Source organism: Meleagris gallopavo, chromosome 2 (genome assembly GCF_905368555.1).
Source record: "Meleagris gallopavo chromosome 2, MGAL_WU_HG_1.1, whole genome shotgun sequence".
NCBI lineage: Eukaryota > Metazoa > Chordata > Aves > Galliformes > Phasianidae > Meleagris > Meleagris gallopavo.
Genome location: NC_139405.1, coordinates 82,061,214 through 82,082,981, shown reverse-complemented (window position 1 = coordinate 82,082,981; position 21,768 = coordinate 82,061,214). Strand labels below are relative to the sequence as shown.

The following is a 21,768-nucleotide window of genomic DNA, read 5'->3' as shown; positions in this document are numbered from 1 at the left end:
TTCTGTCTGAGTTATACTCAGACACTGAAGGGGGGGGTAAAAAAATGGGGACAGGGCAGTAAGCACTGCATGAAATGTTCCATAACCTATATAGCAGAAATAAACCAAGCTCAAGAATGACAAGGGCTATTCTGGATTATGGCCTGAGGTTACTGTCAGAGGGCTTTTGAAAGACCAAGTGAACTCAGCTAACAGCTAAAAATTCTCAAGTGCTGTTCCTTGAGACAGCTATTGCAGAGAAGTTGATTTGCTCAGAATACAGTATTCTATTGACATCCACATAAGATACTGGGTACAGTAAAAATGAATTACTTTGTTCTCACACACTGCTATTACATAAACTTTTCTTTCATGGATGCCCATTTTTCCTTCAAACTAATACATAGCTCCAAACAGAAAGCATCTTAGTAAGAGGAAGCTTTGATTTTGTTATTGTTTTAGTTGTAAAGTCTAATTCTATACACTCCTCAACAGTCCACGTGTTTACAGTTGTGCACACCCTACTTAAACTCTTCATTTGATTCTTATTCTGTGATCCAAAGTCTTTTCGACTTTGTCGTTGTTGATATTATTAAAGTCACTGTGTCTTTGTATCTTCTGCTGCTCTATCATCTCATGGCCACGCATTCTTGTGTTTCTATTTCCTCTATCATGACCTAAACCATTCTCAACTTCCTCCTCCTTCCATTTTTAACACGTCCTAAGTACCCTCCCTTTAACTCCCATCTCAGGCAGCTTCCCAAATGGATGGGGAATGTCAGTTCATCTCTAATAGATCTGTGGAACTGTAGTGACTACAAGGAATCCAAGGAGAGGTAATAAAGATCTTTCTCAGGGTTCCTGCCACATGCCACAAAACACACAGCTATCAAGATCATAAATAATATAATCCCAGACTTTCTGTCTGTGGTATCTTTCACAAGGTATCAAAGTGGATTCTGCGTAAAACAAGTAATTTAATTCTCCTAGTCCAGTCATTTGGCTTCAGCAAAGCCCCTGATGACAACTTACTCCACCACTGTCTCTCATCTTACCTCGGCCTCGTACTCTGGCAGTGCCATGGAATGGCCTGACTGTGGGAGGAACTGAATAGCCCACACTATCTGTTCACCAGGTAACCACGAAAGTGGATAATGATTGGTGTCAACAAGGCTGGAAAAAGCACTGAATACTTCTTTCAGGTGCCAGTCCTATGCCTAGACTACTTTGAAGTGAGCATGCCAACAGCCTCACATACGAGGACTGTAAAATTACCCAACTAACCTAGCAGTGCAATGTAAAGAATCTAATTATACCTGTTGGCAGTTGTTTGAAGTGCTAGAAAGTTTCTATTCTGCATCCTAAAGTGCCATCATGAAAACTGTCATGCTTGAGAGCACACACCTCTTTGGTGTCTGCAATCTTGTTTCAAGGTTTTCTATAAGGTTGCTTGAAATTTGATGGCAATTATGATAGGAAACAAAGCCTTTTGCTTGTTTTAAGGTAGTTTTTCTTAATGTGCTCTGTAAATATTTTTTAAAAATATCACCGCAGTACAGCCTGCTGTCTGCTGAATCAGTATCAGCAGATCAGACCACCTTTGTATTTTCCATATTTGTTGCTTCTGTGAGTATAGATGACACCACATTAAATAAAACAGCAACAGAGCTACGGCAACAATGCAGATAAGATTTGCTTTCTTTGTATTCTATTCCCTCTCTCAAAGATTTTTCCAATTTTTCTTTCAAACAAAAGTTGAGACAAAAGTAAGTGCTCTAATCCAACAACAGACTGGCTTTGTGCTGAAATACAATTTTTTAACCAAAACCTCCCTTCAGGAAAACAAATTGAAACCACTGCTGAATAGAAAGAATAATACATGCAGAGTGCACAGGAGGCTTTGCAGAAAATTGTACTGTATAACCCTTTGGATGCATATAAACCCTCTAAGACAGGAACAAAAGAGATTAACTTAAATTGATGTTTTTTGTGAAGCACAAGGTAAGTCAAGTCAATTTTCTTACAGAGTTGTCTTTTACAAAGGACCAATGAATTACATGGTGTGAGGCTGTTAAACATAAGAATGGCTCAAGTATTATGCCCAAATATGAGGCACGTTGTTATCAGCCATTTGTAATATAAAAACTGGATAGACTTAGAAAAGCAGCAGTGAATGGATTTGACCATTTCTGTCACCTTTGGGACTGGAATTCTTGCTAAAGTAAAGTTCAGAACTGGACTGAGAGAGGGCAGAGGAAAAGAGAATTACTGCTGAAACTTTTCAGCATATGAAAAACTTCAAAATTCTGAGAGGAGGGCAGTTAATATTAGGAAATTGATTCAACTGTTTATTTCTAAATCAAGGCAGGCAGGTGCTCTTCCTTTCCCCATATTGTGTAAGTGATTTGATAATAAAATACAGATCTATAAACAAATTTTACTGAGTCCAGGCAAATGTGTCCTTAAGTTACTGGGGCAACTGAGGAGAAAACTACAGAAAAACAACTTAGGTTCCTAATGCAGTCTTTTGTGCATGTACATCTACAACCTGTTCAATGTTCAATGTTCATCTACAACCTGTGATCAAAAAAGGAAAAACAAATAAACAGAAACAACTAAATCATTCCCAAGGTTCAACTTTTTTTTTTTTTTTTTTCAATTTAGATGTTGAAATCTCTAGCTCAAAGGATTTACACTGAGACAATCTAATAACATAAACAGGAAGTTTATTCCATAACTTGGTCAGAAAAACTTCATTTCCACTGTAGTTCAGCTGTCGATAGTAAATAACGGGTGGTTTACATGTAGACTTCCTCTGGCATTGAGAAGCATTTGTTATACATCACAGAAAACTCTGAAGGCCAAGACTGATGTTAATTCAGGTAACGTGAGAATGCTGAACTTCGTTTATATATAAATATCCCCAGATACAAGAAAAGCATTTCCAGTCAATAACCAAAAGCCAGTTACAGAGTTACTTACCTTTAGGACCTTTACGACCAATCTCACCAGGAGGACCCTTAAGGCCAGGCAAGCCACGGGGTCCAAGCTGTCCTGGGAAGCCATTTTCCCCAGGAGGCCCTGGAGCACCTGGAGGTCCAGGTCGGCCAGGAAGACCTGGAGCACCAAATTCTGGCCGCCTAAGACTGGCTGCCAGCTGAGAGAGTTGTTCTGCAATGAACAAAAGGACAAAATTAAGCTGTAAGTGGGACCTGAATGAGGAGATAAACAAATACTAGTTTGCTAAAGAATGTATGTTCTTTGTTATGGAAATTGACAGATTACAATACAGAACTTTCCTTATGTAAAATGCTATTTATAAAGTAAGTTATGTATAAGTTACTATCTCAGACCTACCAGTGGTAAACTGCAGAGGCACTGTGGAACTGGTCAATCTGAAGCTACATCTTTTAATGTTTGCAGTCCAAAATAACTTAAATGTACGCAGTTTATTTAGAAATGTCTTTATAATTTTGTTATTTCATTTTCAACCATCTATAAGAAAACTTACTCAATTGCTGTCCCTAAGAAGAGCAAATCTCTTTCTTCATTACTACTTGTTAATAGTTGTTAAGATCGATCTTTGAAAGAAAGAACAGCTAAAAAGCACATGGACAATCATCTCTCATTGCAGTGAGCCTGTAAAGTAAGTGCAGGCATTATTTTTCAAAAGAAAGACACACCTCAAATCTGTGCTCACGAACTCAAATCTGGTAAATAATTGATCATCTTACGATGTAGATTTTAAGGCAGATCAGCAGGAGCCTTCTGTTGTGGGGTTGATAAGAGTAGAAGAACAGCAAGCGCCAGTTGTTACTACAGTGGTGCACCAGCAGCAACATCGCACCAACCAGGACTCCCTAATTCCTCCTCATCAGCTGATTCACCAGCTGGAGAACCAAGGAGTAATCAGCAAGGCTTGCTCACCCTTCAATAGTTCCATATGGCCAGTGCGAAAGTTCATTGGAGAGTGGAGGCTAACAGTGGACCACCATGGCCTGACTCAAGTCACACCATTGCCAAGTGCTACTGTAGCAGACATGCTATAACTTCAATATCGACTGAAGTCAAAGACAGACAACTAGTATGCCACAATTGATATCAACAGTGAGTTTTTTCAGTTTCTTTGGTGGCAGAGTGCAGACCACAGTTTGCTTTTACTTGGAGAAGCATACAGTATATCTGGAATCAACTACCCCAGGGTGGAAACATAGCCCTACCATTCGTTATGGGCTGATACAGACCGCACTGAAACATGGAGAAGATCCTGAACACCAGCAATACATTGATGACATTATCATGTGAATCAACATAGCAGAAGTTTTTGACAAAGAGAATTCAAATCATTCATTAGGCATAAAATCAACTTGCTATTCCTTGGGATGACCTACGCTAGCTATTTCCTTTTCCTCCTCCCCCTTTCACTCCACTTCTATAACAGTACGGAGCTGTCATCTCTTTCCTTGAAGATCTTCCAGACTCCAAATCCATCTTTCCAGTATGCATTAGAAAAAACTTCCTGTGGATACAGTCACACACAGTCCCATATGACATTTGCTATAAATTCTGCATGACTTGACAAGAATAGCTGTTTCGCATCCACAATCCAGAAATACTAAGATAATAGGGGATAACAGAATCTGAAATAAACGGAACTATGGCCAGCAGAAAAATGAGGAAGGCTAGGTATAGCAATCTGTGGACAAGGCCTACTGAGGAGTTGAGTTTCATTTATGGTTGTCTTTAAAGTGACAAGTTTCCTAACGTCCAACCCAAACCTCCCCTGGCACATCTTGAGGCCAATCCCTCTTGTCCTACCAGCAGTTACCTGGGACAAGAGACCAACTCCCACCTCACCACAACCTCTCTTCAGATAGTTGTAGAGAGCTATATAGTCTCCCTTGAGCATTCTCTTCTCCAGACTAAATAATCCCAGCTCCCGCAACTGCTCCTTATAAGGCTTGCGCTCCAGATCCTTCACTAGTTTCTCATATGGTGTCTACAATCACAGAATCATAGAACAGCTTGGGTTGGAAGGCACCTCAAGGATCATCAAGTTGCAGTGCTCCTGCTACAGTCAGGGCCAAAAACCTCCAGATCTGGCACTAGACCAGGTTGCCCAGGGCCCCATCCAACCTGCTCTTGAACACCTCCAGGAACTGAACATCCATAGCCTCTCTGAGCAGCCTGTTCTAGCACTTCACCACTCTCTCTGTAAAGAGCTTCCCCTGACATCCAACCTAAACCTTCACTCTTTGAGCTTAAAACCATTCTCCCTTGTCCTATCACTATCTACCCTTGTAAAAAGTTGATTCCCCGCCTTTTCATAATCCCCTTTTAAATGCTGGAAGGCTGCAATGAGGTCTCCTCACAGCCTTCTCTTCCTGAACAAGCCCATTCACATGTAGAAACTTTCCACAGCATGCCCTTTGAGGACAGACTATTTATTCCAGGTGAAATTGGCAAAATCTTGTTTGCTGCCACAGCAGTTGAGTTTTGTAACATAAATGCTGAAGAAACATCAAATACATTTTAGCATATTTACCTTGCATAACTCTCATGCAGACCTGCTTAATGTGTTGATCGGTTGGTTCTTTTCCCTAGGATTAAAATGTAATAATTTAAAAACAGTTGACATTACAGTATAGTTTGAAAGTATGACTTATGCTAAAGACAGTGGCTGTTCAATAAAAGGTGTTCCAGTCCCTGCACTACTCCAGCTGAAATCAATTTGACTAGGCAGGCGGGTATGTACTGCGTGTGTGTGACGCGCCCATGTCTAAGACATGGTACATGCACACCACAGGAGTGTGGTGAGCATAAGAAAAGACAAGTAAACTGAACACTGAGGTCCAAAGGACTAATTATATACAAACCTAACATTTCTCCTTTGTTAAAATATGTCAGTTGCAAGGTATTGCAAGGTACAGTGTATTTTGAACCCTACTGTAGTATTTCGGCTTCTCATGCATCTCCTGATGTGAGAAAAGGAGTGGTGCAAGTGACAGCTAAGAGTTCAAAAAGAAATCAATTACATGAAAGCAGTACTTACAGCTGGACCTTGGCTACCAGGCAGTCCTGGAGCACCCCGTTCACCCTGCAAGCCTCGTGGTCCGGGTGCACCTCGTGGCCCTTCCATGCCAGGCAGTCCCCGACTTCCCTCTGGCCCACGGGAACCAGGGTCTCCAGGATTACCAACCTGGCAATGAAAGAATTTTAAATGACTGCTATGCTAGTGGTAGACTTATTCTGACACGTCCAAATAGTGACAAGGGCTATTCATGAATGCAAAGTAACAGCCACTGGCATGCAGAAAATTGGTGCGTAGATTCTTTTTATATAAGCATCTAGAGTCAGTGATTGTGCAATTTATAAAATTAAAAAGAGTTCCTTTCATTTCAAGAAAGGATCTGGGAAAATAAGATACTCTGTCAAAAAAAAGACTGAGCCTTCATTGTAGTAACATGTGCAAGACAATGTTTTTACCACAGAACAGTCTCTTGGTTTGTACTTCTGCCCTTATTCATGTCACATATGACTTCTCTGGACATTACTTGCTCTTTAGGATAGAAACTTTTCATCTCCCTTCTTGCTCCAAATGCCTCACAGAGTACCACAGTATGGTCTTGCATCATCTAGTCCCAGGCTCAGTTTTGGAATACAAACTTTTGCTTTGTTTATGTGTCGGAGTTCAAAGCACACAGGTTAGAGGGCCTAGGCTTCATTGTGCTGTCATAGGGAAAGGAGCACCCTCACTCCAAGTGCTGTTGGCACAGTGCCACAACAGATGCACTTCCAGCTTACTGTACTGAGGGAATGGATATAAAGAGCAGTTTTACTGGTATAAGCATCCTGTTCCCAGAGAAATGGAGGGGTTGATATGGCTACATTAATATCAGCATAGAAGTACAATCTAGTAAATAAGCTAAAATGTTTCCTGGAGCAAAAGCTATAAGTGATTAAATAGAATGCAGAGTTGAGACCTAGCCCAATTCTGTGTTACTTTCTGTATAAGTTACTGTAATACTGTTAACCAACAGTAGTGAAAACAAAAACAACCACAAAAAAAGTTTTTTTAACAAAATCTGTATGTATTTACAGCTCCCCAAGTCTCCCAGTCAAGAAGGAAAAAAGGGAAAAAAAAAAAAAAGAAGAAAAAAGAAAGAAAAGGAAAAAAAAAACAAACACACAAAGCAACCACCCGCTGAAAGTGATCCTCAAAACCATGGCCTATTAGTATAGGTTAAATCCACAAGATGGAGCCATTTCCTTTCCATCTATGCTGCACTTCGAGCCCTGTCACCAGAAGTCCATGAGAATATAATTCCACTGTTATAAGAACAAAATTCCTTTTGAGAGCTACACAACCAGGAAGCCATCACTTCTTTCTTCCCCAGTCTGGCAAGCTGTCGGGTTTACTCATCCCTGTGCTCACCAGGATGATGAGCATTCTAGGGTTTCATGCAGTGAAGAGAGAAAACTAAATTCCTCTCCTACTCCATCTCTTCCTTGTGTCCTTCCTATAACATCTTAGCTAGCAGTAACTGCTGTCTAGCATGCATTTTCTTAACCCCAAAGGCATACTGGGCACCAATAACACAAGCACAGCTCATTTTGTAACATTCAGACTCAATTCCCCATAGGCAGAATTGCTGATTTGCTGATATTATAGCCCAAGCTGTCAGCTGCTGCAATAATCTCGCTCTTCAGTGACTCCAAAACAAAAGAACCCATTCAGCTCTCAGATTTTGTTTCTTATGCGACATACAAGCTTCTGCTCACCTTCCATGTGAAAGCAGTTAAGGAATCAGAGCCAGAAGTCCTTTCACATAGACAACACAGTCCTACTGCCACTCTTCTACAGTGTAAAGACTATACCCTACTTGCAGCCATTACATTGGGCACCCTGCTGCACCACTCCTCTACTACACAAAGAACATGTTTATTTCCATCTTAATTGTACTCAAAATTTAGAAAGAAGAAATGCTGTTGGAGCACATTTGATTTAATTGTGAGAGCTCATCAGAAAACTATCCATTTTATCTACCAGATCTGTATATTTGTAACAGTGAAGTTCTTTATACTTACAGATCCCTTTGCACCTGGTAATCCCATATCACCCTAAACAAAAATAGCACACACTTTGTTAGGAAAGAGTACCCACTGTAACAGTCATCACAAATGCAGTAAACTTCACATTATTTTCCCACTTAAGTAAAAAAGCTCACATATTTAACATCCAAGGCACTTGTTGATTATGTAAAATTGCACTTCAAAATAATTCAAATTAATTACAATTTAGGAAATAAAACTTAAATCTTAAATTATTCTGTAAGATTCCTTTCTTATAAGAATTTCTGTATGGCACAAACAAGAAAGTATTTTTCTTACAACTGGCTTTGTATTGCTTATTTGTCAGAATTACAGATGTTTTACTATGTTGTGTTTGTTAGGCATGAAAAGATGTTAACAGAAACCAGGCAGTTGTCTACTCAGAGTGCTACAGGGAAATCAAACCCCTAGAAATTTCCATTCCCAGCAACATAGCTCCTGGCTTCCAGCAACCCCTGGACATTTTGTCTGAGAATAACAATCTCACTGTAGAAAAGTTTACATCTTTCATTCTGAATTAGAAAAATAAAAAATTAAAATTAAAAAGAGTTTTGGTTCAAAATCTTGGTTCACCTATGAAACATTAACTCCTCCATTTTGATGTTATTGGATTACCCTTGTAAATATTTCAGAAAATTATATTCTACCAGTTCCTAAATGGCATTGTTAAAATAAGTAGTTTTAGAAAGGCCAGAAAGGTCACCTTGTCTATTAATATGTCTTAAGTCAAATAGAAATGACAGTTATCAGTTTAGATTCACAAACTAACCTGGATTGGAAGGAGCCTTAAAGCTCATCCAGTTCCTGGATGGGCAGGATTGCCAACCACCAGATCAGGCTGCCCAGAGCCCCATCCAACAAGGCCTCAAATGCCTTCAGGGATGGGGCACCAACAGCTCTCTAGGCAACAAGTTCCAGTGCTTCTCCACTCACTGACTAAAGAATTTCCTCCTAATATCTAATCTAAATCTTCCCTCTTTTAGTTTAAAGCCATTCTCCTTAGTCCTATCACTATCAAACCATGCAAAAAAGTTAGTCTCCCTTCTGCTTGTAAGCTCCCTTTAAATACTTAAAGGTTGTAATAAGGATCTTCCAAGACCCTTTTCTTCTTTAGGATGAACAAGCCCAGTTCCCTCAGCCTTTCTTTGTAAGGGAGGTGCTCCAACCCACTGATTATGTTCATGGCCCTACTCTGGACCAGCTCCAACAGCTGGGGTCCCTGGACTTGGACACATTACTTCAGGTAGAGGCTCACAAGGGACAATAGACTCTGTATTAGTGCACTTCTCTTTCTCTAGGAAAACTAATACCCAAGGGCACATGCCACAGACATTACCCATGTGAATTCACAACATGCCTCACTTCTTCAGTAGTATTACACTGCCACTGCCTCTTCTCAGACCAATCTTCCTCTAACAGCCAGTTGCTTCTGCTTGTTATCACAGATGAAGGGAATACAGTGCATTTCAGTCAAATCTATGTTATTAAGGTTAATTATTACCTGTGCTCCTGCTTCACCAGAATTAAACAACCTCTTCATCCTTACTGCTTCAAAAACCAAGAATTTATATATATTTATATATGAACATACACACAAACATTTGTGTGAATATGCATATATATTTTTTGTATATAAATACTCGGAGTATGCACATAAACAGATCCCAAGAATATGTGTATTTCAAAGAGCTTTAAAACAGCTGAAATATATGATCAGACTAATAGAACTGCTGTGCACCACAAGATGCCCATTTAGTACACAACTGAAATTGTATTTCCAACGATCAAACCTTGTGTTTGAAGTGCTCCAACAATATTTTGATGTTTTAAGTAACAACAAAGAAACATCAGATCCAGTGAAGAAAGAATGTCTTACTAAGTCACCCTTTTCTCCTGCATCTCCTTCTGATCCAGGTGCACCCTAAACCATAAAATAAAAACATGCTATCAGTCTTCAAATTTAGTCAGTGCAATGTACTGCAGCATTGGGCAGTGTAAATTGAAAGTACTATGACCTGTAACATGACTTACTTGTTCACCCTTAGGTCCTGGTTCACCCGCTGAACCCTAAAAGGTTAAAGATACAAAAATATTTTACAATGTGAAACACAAAGATTTAATTAGTTTTTCTTCTATTCTGTACAGTAGACTAAGCAGCAATTAAACTGGTCACGGTCTGTTCAGAACAACTTTTGTCTCCATTTTCTATTTTTTAATTCCTTTTACTGAATGCATTTAGAACAGGCAATTCAGAAGTCGTATACTATATCATGAGTAACACAGTTAGGAATATTTTAGTGCCTTCATAAATCATACTCATTTAGGAGGAAAATTAGATCTGCTCACTAGTAATATCTACTGGGAAAGATAACAGGCCTTCAGGACTTCCATACACTACTAAGGAAAACATTAAAGATTCTTCACAACCAAACTTCTAATGCCACTTTCCTGGTGCAAACTGTCAGGTAGAAAAAAATGTTGAGCAGGCTTAAAAGCTTACTAAATTATCTTCAGTCCTTCCAACTATCTAGCATTAATGCAGTAGACCTTTAAAGTTGTAAATTTTTAAGAATGATAACGAAAGAACTTTAATCTTCCTAGATGATTAAGGTGGCAGACTGAAGGAAAGTAATAGCATGGAACATACAATATGCTGCCACACTGCTTAGTACAGGTTCTAACTGTCAAGCAGTAGCTGATCTCTCCCTCATATGGCAGATATTCTTGCAGATGCTACAACACCACTCTGAAAGTTGAAGTTATAAGTAAAAACCCAGTAAGTGTATCCTATTTTCCAGCCCTATTGAAGTGTTCTGTGTAAGTGTAAGGCATATGGGCCTTGGTATTGTGGAATAAACACATCCAGACACCCACAATTTCTGTCATAATCTTGTCTTGCTTGCTATTTAATTTTCAGTGGTTTTGAGCAGCATTATCTGTAGAATTTTTATCACAACAAAAACCAAATTACCTGCATCTTAAAATTTACAGTCTGCCCATCCCCTTCTCCTTTTCTTTTTAAATTGTCTTTATCTTAGAATCCTGCAAAAAATATTAAAATGTACCTATTTGGACAGGCATGAACCAAATTAATGACCTTATTCATTTTGAGAATAAATAGTTTCTTTTCTATAGTGGAAGTACTTCATCTGTAGAACAATGTACCATTTGAAAACATGTTAATATTTGTATTTTGTTAGAAAAACAATCAGACTGTCCTTACTTTTGTTTGCAAACTGTGTACATTCAAAAATTTTCATTCCAAATTACAAAAATTGTACTTTTTTTTTTTCCCCCTAAAATAGGCAGATGCAGTACTTTCTCTGCAGTTTCAGAGATCCGTTTAATTCCTGTAAGGTACAGGCAGAGGATATGGTTTAACATCTGCAACTTCTCAAATTCAGATTTGTCCTCCTGTTGACAAGGATGAAGAGCCAATACTAAATTATGCACTGAGCTAAGCAGTGGAAACCACAGACCTATTTAACATTCAGACTCTGTCAAGCAACACAGAAACCATTTTGTCTAAAGTATTCTCAAAATCACACCTTATTAAGGTTTTCCAATTACTCAAACAAAAAGACACTGATTTCCAACCTAACATACTGGTCTTTGTGTTGTTTTTCTCTACTTTTCCTTTGAGAAACAAAACTGCAAAGAGATGATGAGAATGAGATAAGCTTTCGTTTTTGTGCAACATGATCTGTAATATTTATAGCAAGCATAAAAATCACAGCTGAAACAATCCGAGCCTATTACATTGTCTCCCAAAATTTCAATTGAGGCAATAGCGTAAGATATCAGAATATGAAAGTTCTTACTTTTTTGACATACTATTTATCTATTTGTAAAAATCCCTCCCAAATCTTGCTTAAGAATTTTTTCAGAGGCTGCGTTATTTAATAGCATCAAGGAACATATTTGGGGAACATATCAAGGAACACCAATCTCTGGGTCTTGGTCTGGTACTATTTAATTTACTAACATAGGCAGAACCAGATGCAGCTGCAATTTCAACAGGGTAGAGAAATAATAGAGTGGCATGGTCTGATCACTCTTTAGGCTTGTGACTTGGCATACATCCTAGCAAAGCTCCTGCCACATCAAGCCTGATTCAAAATATTCACTCCAGTCTCTATGGGAATGAAGAAAAAAACTGAACCAAGGACAAGTGAATTCAGTTGACACGTATCTCAAAACAAAAAAGGTAAAAATCACTTATAGAATGAGACCACTGGTAGGGTAGCTTTCTGGACTTTAAGATGCTTGCACTGGGCATGAAGCTAACCCTAGAATACAAAAAACAAAAACAAAAACAAAAAAAAAAAAAAAAACACCACCAAAACTCCAAGAAGAAGATATTGTCAACTGCTAGGAAGATAAAAGAAATCTCCTGGCTGTAGCCTAAATCTGAACGAGTCTATACAGAGCATTTACATTCTGTTTTTATCCTAGAAGTCAAGACCCTTTATATGACTGATGAGGAGAAACAGGCATCTTTGGAAGGAGATTGTCAACATTGCAACAGATAATAAATTCCTTCCATATTTGCTTCTCTAAGTGTTTTTATTCTCCCTCAACAAGAGGTTAACATATGAATCATTGCCAATCTAATAAGAAAAGAGGTATTTGTATCAACTTACATTTGACTAGAAACATGTCTCTGATCTAAACATTAAAAAAAAAATCCACATGAAGATATTTTAAGGAGAACAGACCGCTTTGAAGCATTTGTAAGTACCTGAGCAGCTGTAGAAACCTGACAAAAGCAACTGCAAGCCCTGATTTACTGTATATAGGCAATCCAAGGGCAGGATTCCTCCGTACAAGAAAAAATATCTAGAGCAGTGACACCAACACTTGACTAAGAGCTCTGTGCTTCCCTGATCATAGGGGAGAGTAAGAGGAACATTAAAGTGCAATTCATTTCATGTGATGTAGATGCTTGAAATAGGAAGGATGAATTACATCCTCTCTAGACTCCTATTAACAAGGGAAGATCAATGACATTTTAGTTTTATGAAGTCTTTATTGGCATTTGTTCAACAAATTGGGATACCTTCTTGCTGAAGCCCAATTCTTCTAACAAAATACTACTGGAGCTATTTAGATGCTGTAATTGTGCCTGCATACACAGGTGTCGCAGTTACTGCATTACTCAGCACATTACTATAGCAGATCCTAAAACACGTGTAAAAGACATTGTATCGACTGTAGAACTGGGATGAGATTCCACATAGTTCTTTAGTGGCTAGAGAGCCTGATTGTACAGACTTCAGATCTGGCTGAGCCACTGAGTCAATGATTTTTAGTGTAATTTAAGGCCCTGAGTGTTTCAAACTCTAAATACACAAACAAACACACACTAATAATAGTAAGTAAATCTCTTAAGTACTGTCATGTAATTCCCTACATATTTTATGATCTGAAAGTATTTAATGGGCCCTAAACAGCACCTAACAAATCTACATTCAAAAGAAGCAACAAGACATGAATTCATGTAAAAAACTGCAAACTATGCCCAGATTACTGTATTTACTTCTGATGTCAAAGCCCAGGTGGTGTATATGAGCACTTTTCTTACCCGGTCACCCTTACCACCAGGTAGGCCTGGAGGACCTGGCAGTCCAGGAAGTCCTATGTCACCCTGGGGACCCTGTGAAAACAAATTAAGGATGTAAACTTACCCAGTTTGTTCTAGAATAAACAACTGAGAGCCATACCCTTACATAGAGATGGGGTAGAATCTTATTCCCAGTACAGTGCCAATTTGATTGAAGATGATTATCTGATCAAAATAGAGCTGATCCAAAATGCATCCTTTTAAGCAGCATCTTATTATAATTTTATTGCAAACATAAGAGAAAGGGCTAACAGAGCTTTCCACCCTTCAGTCCCTCAACTGCAGCCCGGTTCCCTTAAAGATACTTTTTAAGATCTTACACTCTGTGATTTATGCATTCCTCTGTAACAGCAGGCTCTTTCAGCCAAAACCTCCCCAGCTCTGCTTCTGACAGTTATTGTATAAATACTGCTGGAGCAGTAGTAAAAGGTGGCATTCATAATCTGCTCCACTCGATAGTTTCATTTAGCTGTTAGCAGAAAGACTGACTTTCACTGCTCCTGTTCCCCAACTGCACACAGACCACACAGGGGTGCACTGACCAACCTCTCACATCACTGAGATCTCTCTTTTTTTTTTTTTTTTTTTTTTTTTTTTTTAAGTAGTAGAAAAAGTCACACGTCACCACATCACCATATGCTTCAAATTAACATTTGCTAATACCAGCACAGTTGGAGAGGACCGAATAAGAAACTCAGCAATCACTTATTTCAACATTATTTTCAGCTCCCTGCATAGATAATGGCTAGGTGTAATTCCAATTGATACTACAGCCTCTTGGAAGTAAACACAAGCACTGAATATGGAAATAAACTGCTTACCCATTTCCCTGGTAAACCTGGAGGACCTGCAGGACCTGGCTCTCCTCTGCTGCCCTTATAGGAAACAGAAGGACCTTGTTACCTCCCAAAATAGTTCTGGCAAACTCAGAATACAACGTGATTATTTTCTTAATGTTTAGTGAGTTATACTACCTAGCAGTTGGCTTTAATCAAGATTTATGTTTATTACTAAAAAAAAAAAAAAAAAAAAAATCAAGTGCGTTACAAATATTGAAAGACTGAGAAATGCAAAAATTATTGTTACAATGGCACATAATATTTAGTTAGCATTAGACAATTCACCTAATTAATTCTGATGAGTGATTATTCACAATAGAGTCTCCTTCGTGGATCTGCACATGAAAGTTACCTGTTAGGAATGCACATATCTCACTAAGACAGTTCTAATGGGCATTCCGATAGGTGAACACAGCTTTAAGTTTATGCTTAATTCCATCAAATGATCACAATTAAGCATAATTTACAAGCTCTACACTCAGTCAAAAAACATCAGATGAGCATATATTTTTCTTTTAATCTCTTAAAAGCCATCTTTAAAATCTGAGAGGTCCCATGATCCCACATTGTGATTACCAAATCTGACAAAAGTACGCAGAAGTCATGCTTAGCAAATGCACATAGGTAAAAATGCTTCTCTATGTAAGTCTGGACTGTTACAGGGAAGTGAAAACTTAAAATTCCCATTCACACAGTAGTGGTACATAGAAATATGCTCTTATCTGGATTTTTACTTTATATCTTCACTTCAAATACATGAATGCATTCAGATCATCGCATACACACTGTGCTAAAACTTCATCCTTTAATACAGCCATTTGAATATATATTATGGGTAAACCTGACATTGAATCAATTTTTCTAAGGTATTTTTGAAATAAAGTACCTTTCTCAAAGGGTTGTCTCTTATTACAAAATTTCTTAGGTCAGCTTAATAAGCTTTCTACTCTCACTTGTACTGATAAACTCAAAAACTGACTCAATTCAAGCCTAAATCTCACTTGAGACACTCCTCTGACTTCCACATGATTAGTAAATACATGAGTAGTACTTGCTATAAAAGCATAATGTATAATTTAAGATCATAAAATATGAAGAATAAAAGTTATTAGGTATGCATGTAGATAACCTGGTATATATAGCTTAGAAAACTGAATAAAAGCAGATCTAAGAATTTTAGTAATGTATACAATGCATAATTTCAAATCTAATTATTTTCTTCATAATAAGGAAAATATTGTGACATACAAAACAATAGAAGGAGGTGGCGGACTTAAAAATTTGTTTTACTCCAGGTCACAAATGAAGAATTGAACCCTACAATTCCAGAAGTAATTAGGTATCCTGGAGAGATCAGAGAACAAAACACAGACAGACTTCCATTCTTCTCCTCCAAAATATCCGATCATGCTAAAGTCACTATCCTTTTCAAGTACTTTTTGTACAGTTTCTAGAAGCCTTTTCAAGTGTTTTTTTGTTTTTAAAAAGGACAAAAGAAAGAAAAAAGAAAGAAAAAAGCCCCTCAAACCACCTTCATTTTACTACTCAGAAAATGCACTTTTGAAAATCTGTTTTTTAATCACATAGCTCAGTAGTACATCTCTGACCCAGAATACTGTTATGTTACTGTTGCAGGAAAGAGAAGGATGAAAAATATGATCGGTATTAAAAATTTTCTCCTTGTGTGTGTCATAGCACTCATGTCTGAATGCTATACAACCATAAAAACAAAATCTTCCTTCCACAGGATTTAACTCATAATAAGCATCTCAAGCGCCCCAAAGTTTCTGCAGGTCAAAAAGAATACAATCAAATCTTTCATTTTACATCAAATGTAAAAAATCCTTTGTTAAACAGACACTGTAAGTACTTCTGCAAACAACAGTGTTTTTCTGAAATAGTAAAGAACAGAAAACCACAAAGCAAATGTATAGCATATAGTTAATGGCATGTTTCTCCTAAATGTTGACATTATGTCTGTAAGGACAGATTACAACAAATCAAGGGCCAACACTGGAGGACCTACAGGTGATGTGTTTTATATAGTAGAGGAACTGTAAACCAAAGAACAAACAGGAATCACCCCAGCCTATGGCATAACTTAAGACTGTAAAGCTTCTCCCAAGTTACTATACCTGACTGAAATGGCCCTGAGTTGAGATTCTCACAGAGCTATTCATTGAATCATAGAATCACCAAGACTGGAAAAGACCCCAAGATCTCATCCAACTGTCCACCTACCACCAATATCCACTAAACCATGTCTCTTAGTACCACATCTAAACATTTCTTGAACATTTCCATGAACACTGACTCCACCACAGCCCTGGACAACCCATTCCAGCACCTGACCACTCTTTCAGAGAAGAAATTTTTCCTAATATCCAGCCTGAACCCCGACCAGTGCAACTTGAGGCCAATCCCTCTGGTTCTATCACCTGGGAGAACCAGTAAGAGGCCGAACCCCCCCCATCAGCACAACCACCCTTCAAGTAAGAAAGAGGTTGCCCAAAGTCCCATCCACTCTGGCCCTGAATGCTTCCAGAGTGGTATAGTTACAGTCATCTAATGCCTCAGGTTTACTTGTTACAAAGTGTATCTGGCAGGATGGAAATCTACATTGTTCTTTTGACTGCGCAATAAATCATGCAATGTTAACTCCCTTAAATATAAATTATGACTCACCACTTGTGAAACACCACTGAAATTATATGTACAAAACATGCCCAGTAATACCAGATTTTAATTATAATTTTTAAGATAATGAAATACACATTTCAGGATAGGTCAGACAAAGACAACTGTTGTTTAAGACTTAGAAAATGATTAAGTTGAAAGTAATCTAAGATGTTGAGAAGAGTATTCTGATCTCCATTTAGGTCATTCAACATTTCAGCATCAAATCAAGCTATTTTCTAAGCTCCTTCTTAATGAAGAGAGAAACAAAAGCATCTCCAGAGAGTAAGTCAACCCAAGCAGTCTGAATATTCACTCTAACTCACACTCTAAAGTCTCTCATTAGCAGGCATGGTATAAAGTTTTCTGAACCTAGACATACAAACTCTGCTGCTATTGTTAGGAGAATACACATCACATCAAGAAAATTTTGCAAAAACACACGTTTGTCTGCATATGCAGCAATGTTCTGCTCAGTTTACTCAGCAAGTACTGAATTTAAGTGGTTCAAGCTCTCTTTTCACTTCAAGACCATAGGATGGGATTTATATTTTCTTAATACAAGCGATTTAAAGCTTAAGTAGTTGAAGAGAAACAAAGGATGAAGAAGGGGAGAGGAGAGGAGGTGCCTGTATTTCCTGTAAATAAAAACGTGACAAATTAAATCTTACTACGTCTCAACAAATAAGGAGAAGGAAAAAAAAAGAAAAGAAAAAAAAAAAAAAAGAAAAGAGGTATTTAAGCAGCTCGGGAAGCATGGCTATATTCCACTGATTAGGAATGACACACTGATGTTTGAGATTTGCTTCCTTCAGGCCACCTGCCAGGATAACTGGCTTAGAAAAATTGAAATCAGAAATGAATTTGGTAATTACTTGGATTGGCTACTATAACATGAATGAAACAAAGCTAACTGACAAACAGTTTGAGTGGAATTTGATTTAGAAACAAAGGCAAAATTTCCATGTTTCTCTAGTTCTTTTTCTGTTTTGCTGAACTGATGAATATGAAACTAAAGAAACAATATAAAACTCTTTCCCTCCCTCCCCTCCCCCTTAGTTACTAATTTAATTTTTCCTAGGAAAAGGAAAGATTGACTAAAATGGTACTTCTGAAAGCATTTTTCTTCTAAGGAAAGTTGTTAGTAGTCAGCTAAGGATTTCCTAATGTGAGTTTTCTTATTTTTTGTTACATCTACCTACCTTGTTTTCTGTGATTTACTATCTTCTCTATGAAATTGCAAATGTTTACAGACTTGCAAAAAGCCCAAATTTTAACATTTTGATTGTATTACAACAGTTGCTTAATAATGAAAGCTACACTGAGATAGCAAGGCTTTGGCCAGAGTATTTTGAAAACAGTAGATAAGTACTATATTTTCCCCACAAACTGAGTCACTGATGAAAGTTTAAAGCTCCATCATGTTGAAATTAAATTTTCTCTCAAAAAGTTGTCTTTTGCAAGCAGCTGAATAGCCAAGCAAAGTTTTAACATAAAATAAATATAGACATATTTCCCTATACCCTACATAACCAGTTTGCCTCCACAGATCTCCACATCAGAGTGCTGGCCATTCAGAAACCACCAGCCACACTGTCATTCCTCAGTAATGAAATAGAGAACAGAGGTAAGTGAAATGAGAGCATCAAGAGGATCCCTACGTGGCTACCACCATGCAGCACTACAGAAATTAACTGAAGTTCTTCTCCATAACCTGCAAAATATTAAGAGTTTTCCAACTCTGAGGAAGAAGTCCATTCTCTCTTGACTTCGGCCAGAGTATTCTACTAGCAAGAGTGAAATAGAGCAGAGGGTAAAGGAGAAAGAAATGAACTGAGGTGAGCATTACAGAAAATAATTTGAAATAGGAAGGAAAAGGACAGGGAAAGCACTGGAAGAGTAACCATAAAATCCTCGGGCTTTGAAAGTGTTTGGGAATGAAACTGGTCAGAAATTGGCAAACTTTGAAGTTGTGAGCAAATTTCAAAATCCGAAAAATTACAAAAATATTCACAAGAAAAAATGTCTCCTGAGAGTAATTATAAAAGCTTTTCTAAGCTTCTTTTCAAAATTTCCAGTTTTCTAAACTCAAAAAAGTCGGGGTGCAGAATTATTTAGCTGACATATTTTTTTTTTCCCTAGAAATGTAAGGGCAGAGTCCTTGAAGCAGAGACTTAAATACACCTACTACATATACTTACTACAGAAGGAAAATAATCTTTACTCTGCACTGAAAGTAAATACAAACTCAACTTGGACCAGACCTTAATGAGATTCAATAATCCAACATTTTGTTCTTCCTGAACAAAAAAACCTTTGTTTCAGTTTTCTGCATTGAAGAGATGTCTTTCCTCTATGCCCAAAGAAAAACAAAGCTATTCTAGCAATACATCGCTTGTACTTGCAAGGGGGATTCAAGGCTCTTTTTAACTTCAAAGGAACTACAGATGAGTAGAATACTACTTAATGCTCTATATGCAAATTTGCATTATTATCAGTAATGCAGTTTCTTTCTTCTTTTTGTATTGACTAAAAGTTTTAGTTTCTGACTTCGCTCAGATGTTCACATTTTCTGAAACAAATGCACTTTGTAATGACAGAGAAAGTAATGGTAAGTTATCCAGATGTCTTGCTGGTCTCTAGAGATATAAACAGAAACTTCATTGTATTTAATCTGCATTAGGTGTTTTTGTCTGACTACAGGGTTACAAATAATTAACCTTGCATGTCAGCTCCTGTTTGTATGGACTGCTGATTTTGTAAATTCATGTTCACATTGAGAGGATTAAAAGCATAGTTCAGCAGATTACCTTGCATTATCAGAGTGGGCAATTACTTTGGCCTGATTCAGTTATAATTCCTGTTACAAGTACACAAAATACTAACTGAAGAAGAATTAAAAAAAAAAAAAATTGAGTACATGCAACACTTTTAAACACAAACAACAAAATTAAATGTTTATGAGTTGGAGATATGTGTAGATCGAGATACTGTATTCCACTCTGGAGAGCATATGCTTCTATAATCCCCTTGATATACCTCTCCTAAGTAGATGTGGGCACAGCAGGAATCGTGCAAAGATTCAATCTAAAATCCATGTGATCTCATGAATTAATTGTCACATAATAATGCAAAGATAGAAGAAAATAGAAGAAAACCAAGACTGTCTGTTACTGCATGTTTAAAGACACAAAAGTGTTAATTCAGAAAATATACTCCTGAGACATGAAATACTCTTACAAATACATCCCAGATAGTAATTCCCTAAACCATGTATGAGGATATTCCTACAATTGCAAGAGTGTTAATCACCTAAGTACAATACCAGAAGCTCAGCAGATTCCAGGAAAGCATTCCTATAATATCAGTGGTAAGAAAGAAACCTGAAAAGCAATAGCTCATAGAGCCCTGAACTTTGTGAGTCTTGTCAGTGCAGTCAGATTGAATTTTGCTATATCAAAATTTTCTTTGAATCCCTGATCACTTCATCCTCCACAGGAGGATTATCAGAAAAGGGAAGTTAGAACAGCCTCATGTGACTTTAATCCATGCCAGTAAAACAAAAGTGTTTCTAAGCAGAGATAAACGCTATACTTCACATCTGTTTCATTCATAATGCAAACCAGAAAGGCCAAGGCACAGGCCCAAGCAGCATCCCATCATCATCGATGATAAAACTGTTTGGCTCAAGCCCCTTCACACTTTCCTAGACAATGCCCAGGAACAGTCCTGGGAACACAGGCATGAGAATATTTCCAGCATGCAAATTGAGAGCATGTAGCCTGCTCTTGAATATGAGAGGGTTGGTATTTAGAGATAATAGCAGTATGAAGATAAGTCATGCCAGTCAACTCAAAGGGCCAAAGAAGTTACCAGTCATTTTCTGGCATTTCTGACAGGCAACTAGCCTTCCTCCATGCTGTGCCTCACTGTTCATGTTATTTGTACTAAAAATTGGTAATAGCAACAGTAGCCACATTCTGAATCGTTAGTCCAAAGTTCATTATCTTGTAACATATAGTCTCAGCATTTGACTTTTTATAGCTGTAACAGTCAAATAAAAGAGTAAGTGATCTACTGATAGCTAATGCATACAAACTTTTCAATGCTAGTGGTGGAAGTTGACAGTCGCAGTGAAAGAACAGCAGTTCAGTTCTAGTTCTCTGTCACAAACCACCCTCATTCCCTCTGTTCAGGCTTTAGCTCAGCCTATTTAAAAACAGACTAGTATAACAGTTATATAGTTACATGCACACACACACACACACACACACACACACACACTTATATATATATTTATATAATTTATATATTCATACTTAAAAATGTATGTAACAAGTGGTGCACAAGCAATTGCTCATCAAAACCAACCAGTGCCCAGCTTGCCTCCAAACAGTGGAAGAGAGCATTATACACTTCCATTCCCTTCAAAACTCCTTCCATGCGATGTCATATCGTATAGAATATGCCTTTGGCAAGTTTAAATCAGCTGTCCTAATTCTGTTCCCTCCAAACTCCTTGGGCCCTTCACTGAGAATG

At 37.8% G+C, this 21,768-nt stretch overlaps 1 protein-coding gene across 1 annotated transcript in view; it reads right to left on the bottom strand.

Moving 5' to 3' along the window:
• COL9A1 (collagen type IX alpha 1 chain) overlaps positions 1–21,768 on the bottom strand; it is a 67,246-nt gene that overhangs the window by 2,596 nt on the left and 42,882 nt on the right. Inside the window, exons 29-36 of the mRNA XM_010707760.4 lie at positions 14,536–14,589; positions 13,676–13,747; positions 10,123–10,158; positions 9,968–10,012; positions 8,068–8,100; positions 6,032–6,178; positions 5,525–5,579; positions 2,962–3,150 (exon numbers count right to left, since the gene is read on the bottom strand). Coding sequence (XP_010706062.2) covers positions 2,962–3,150; positions 5,525–5,579; positions 6,032–6,178; positions 8,068–8,100; positions 9,968–10,012; positions 10,123–10,158; positions 13,676–13,747; positions 14,536–14,589 — 631 coding nt within the window. The remainder of the gene's footprint in view (positions 1–2,961; positions 3,151–5,524; positions 5,580–6,031; positions 6,179–8,067; positions 8,101–9,967; positions 10,013–10,122; positions 10,159–13,675; positions 13,748–14,535; positions 14,590–21,768) is intronic.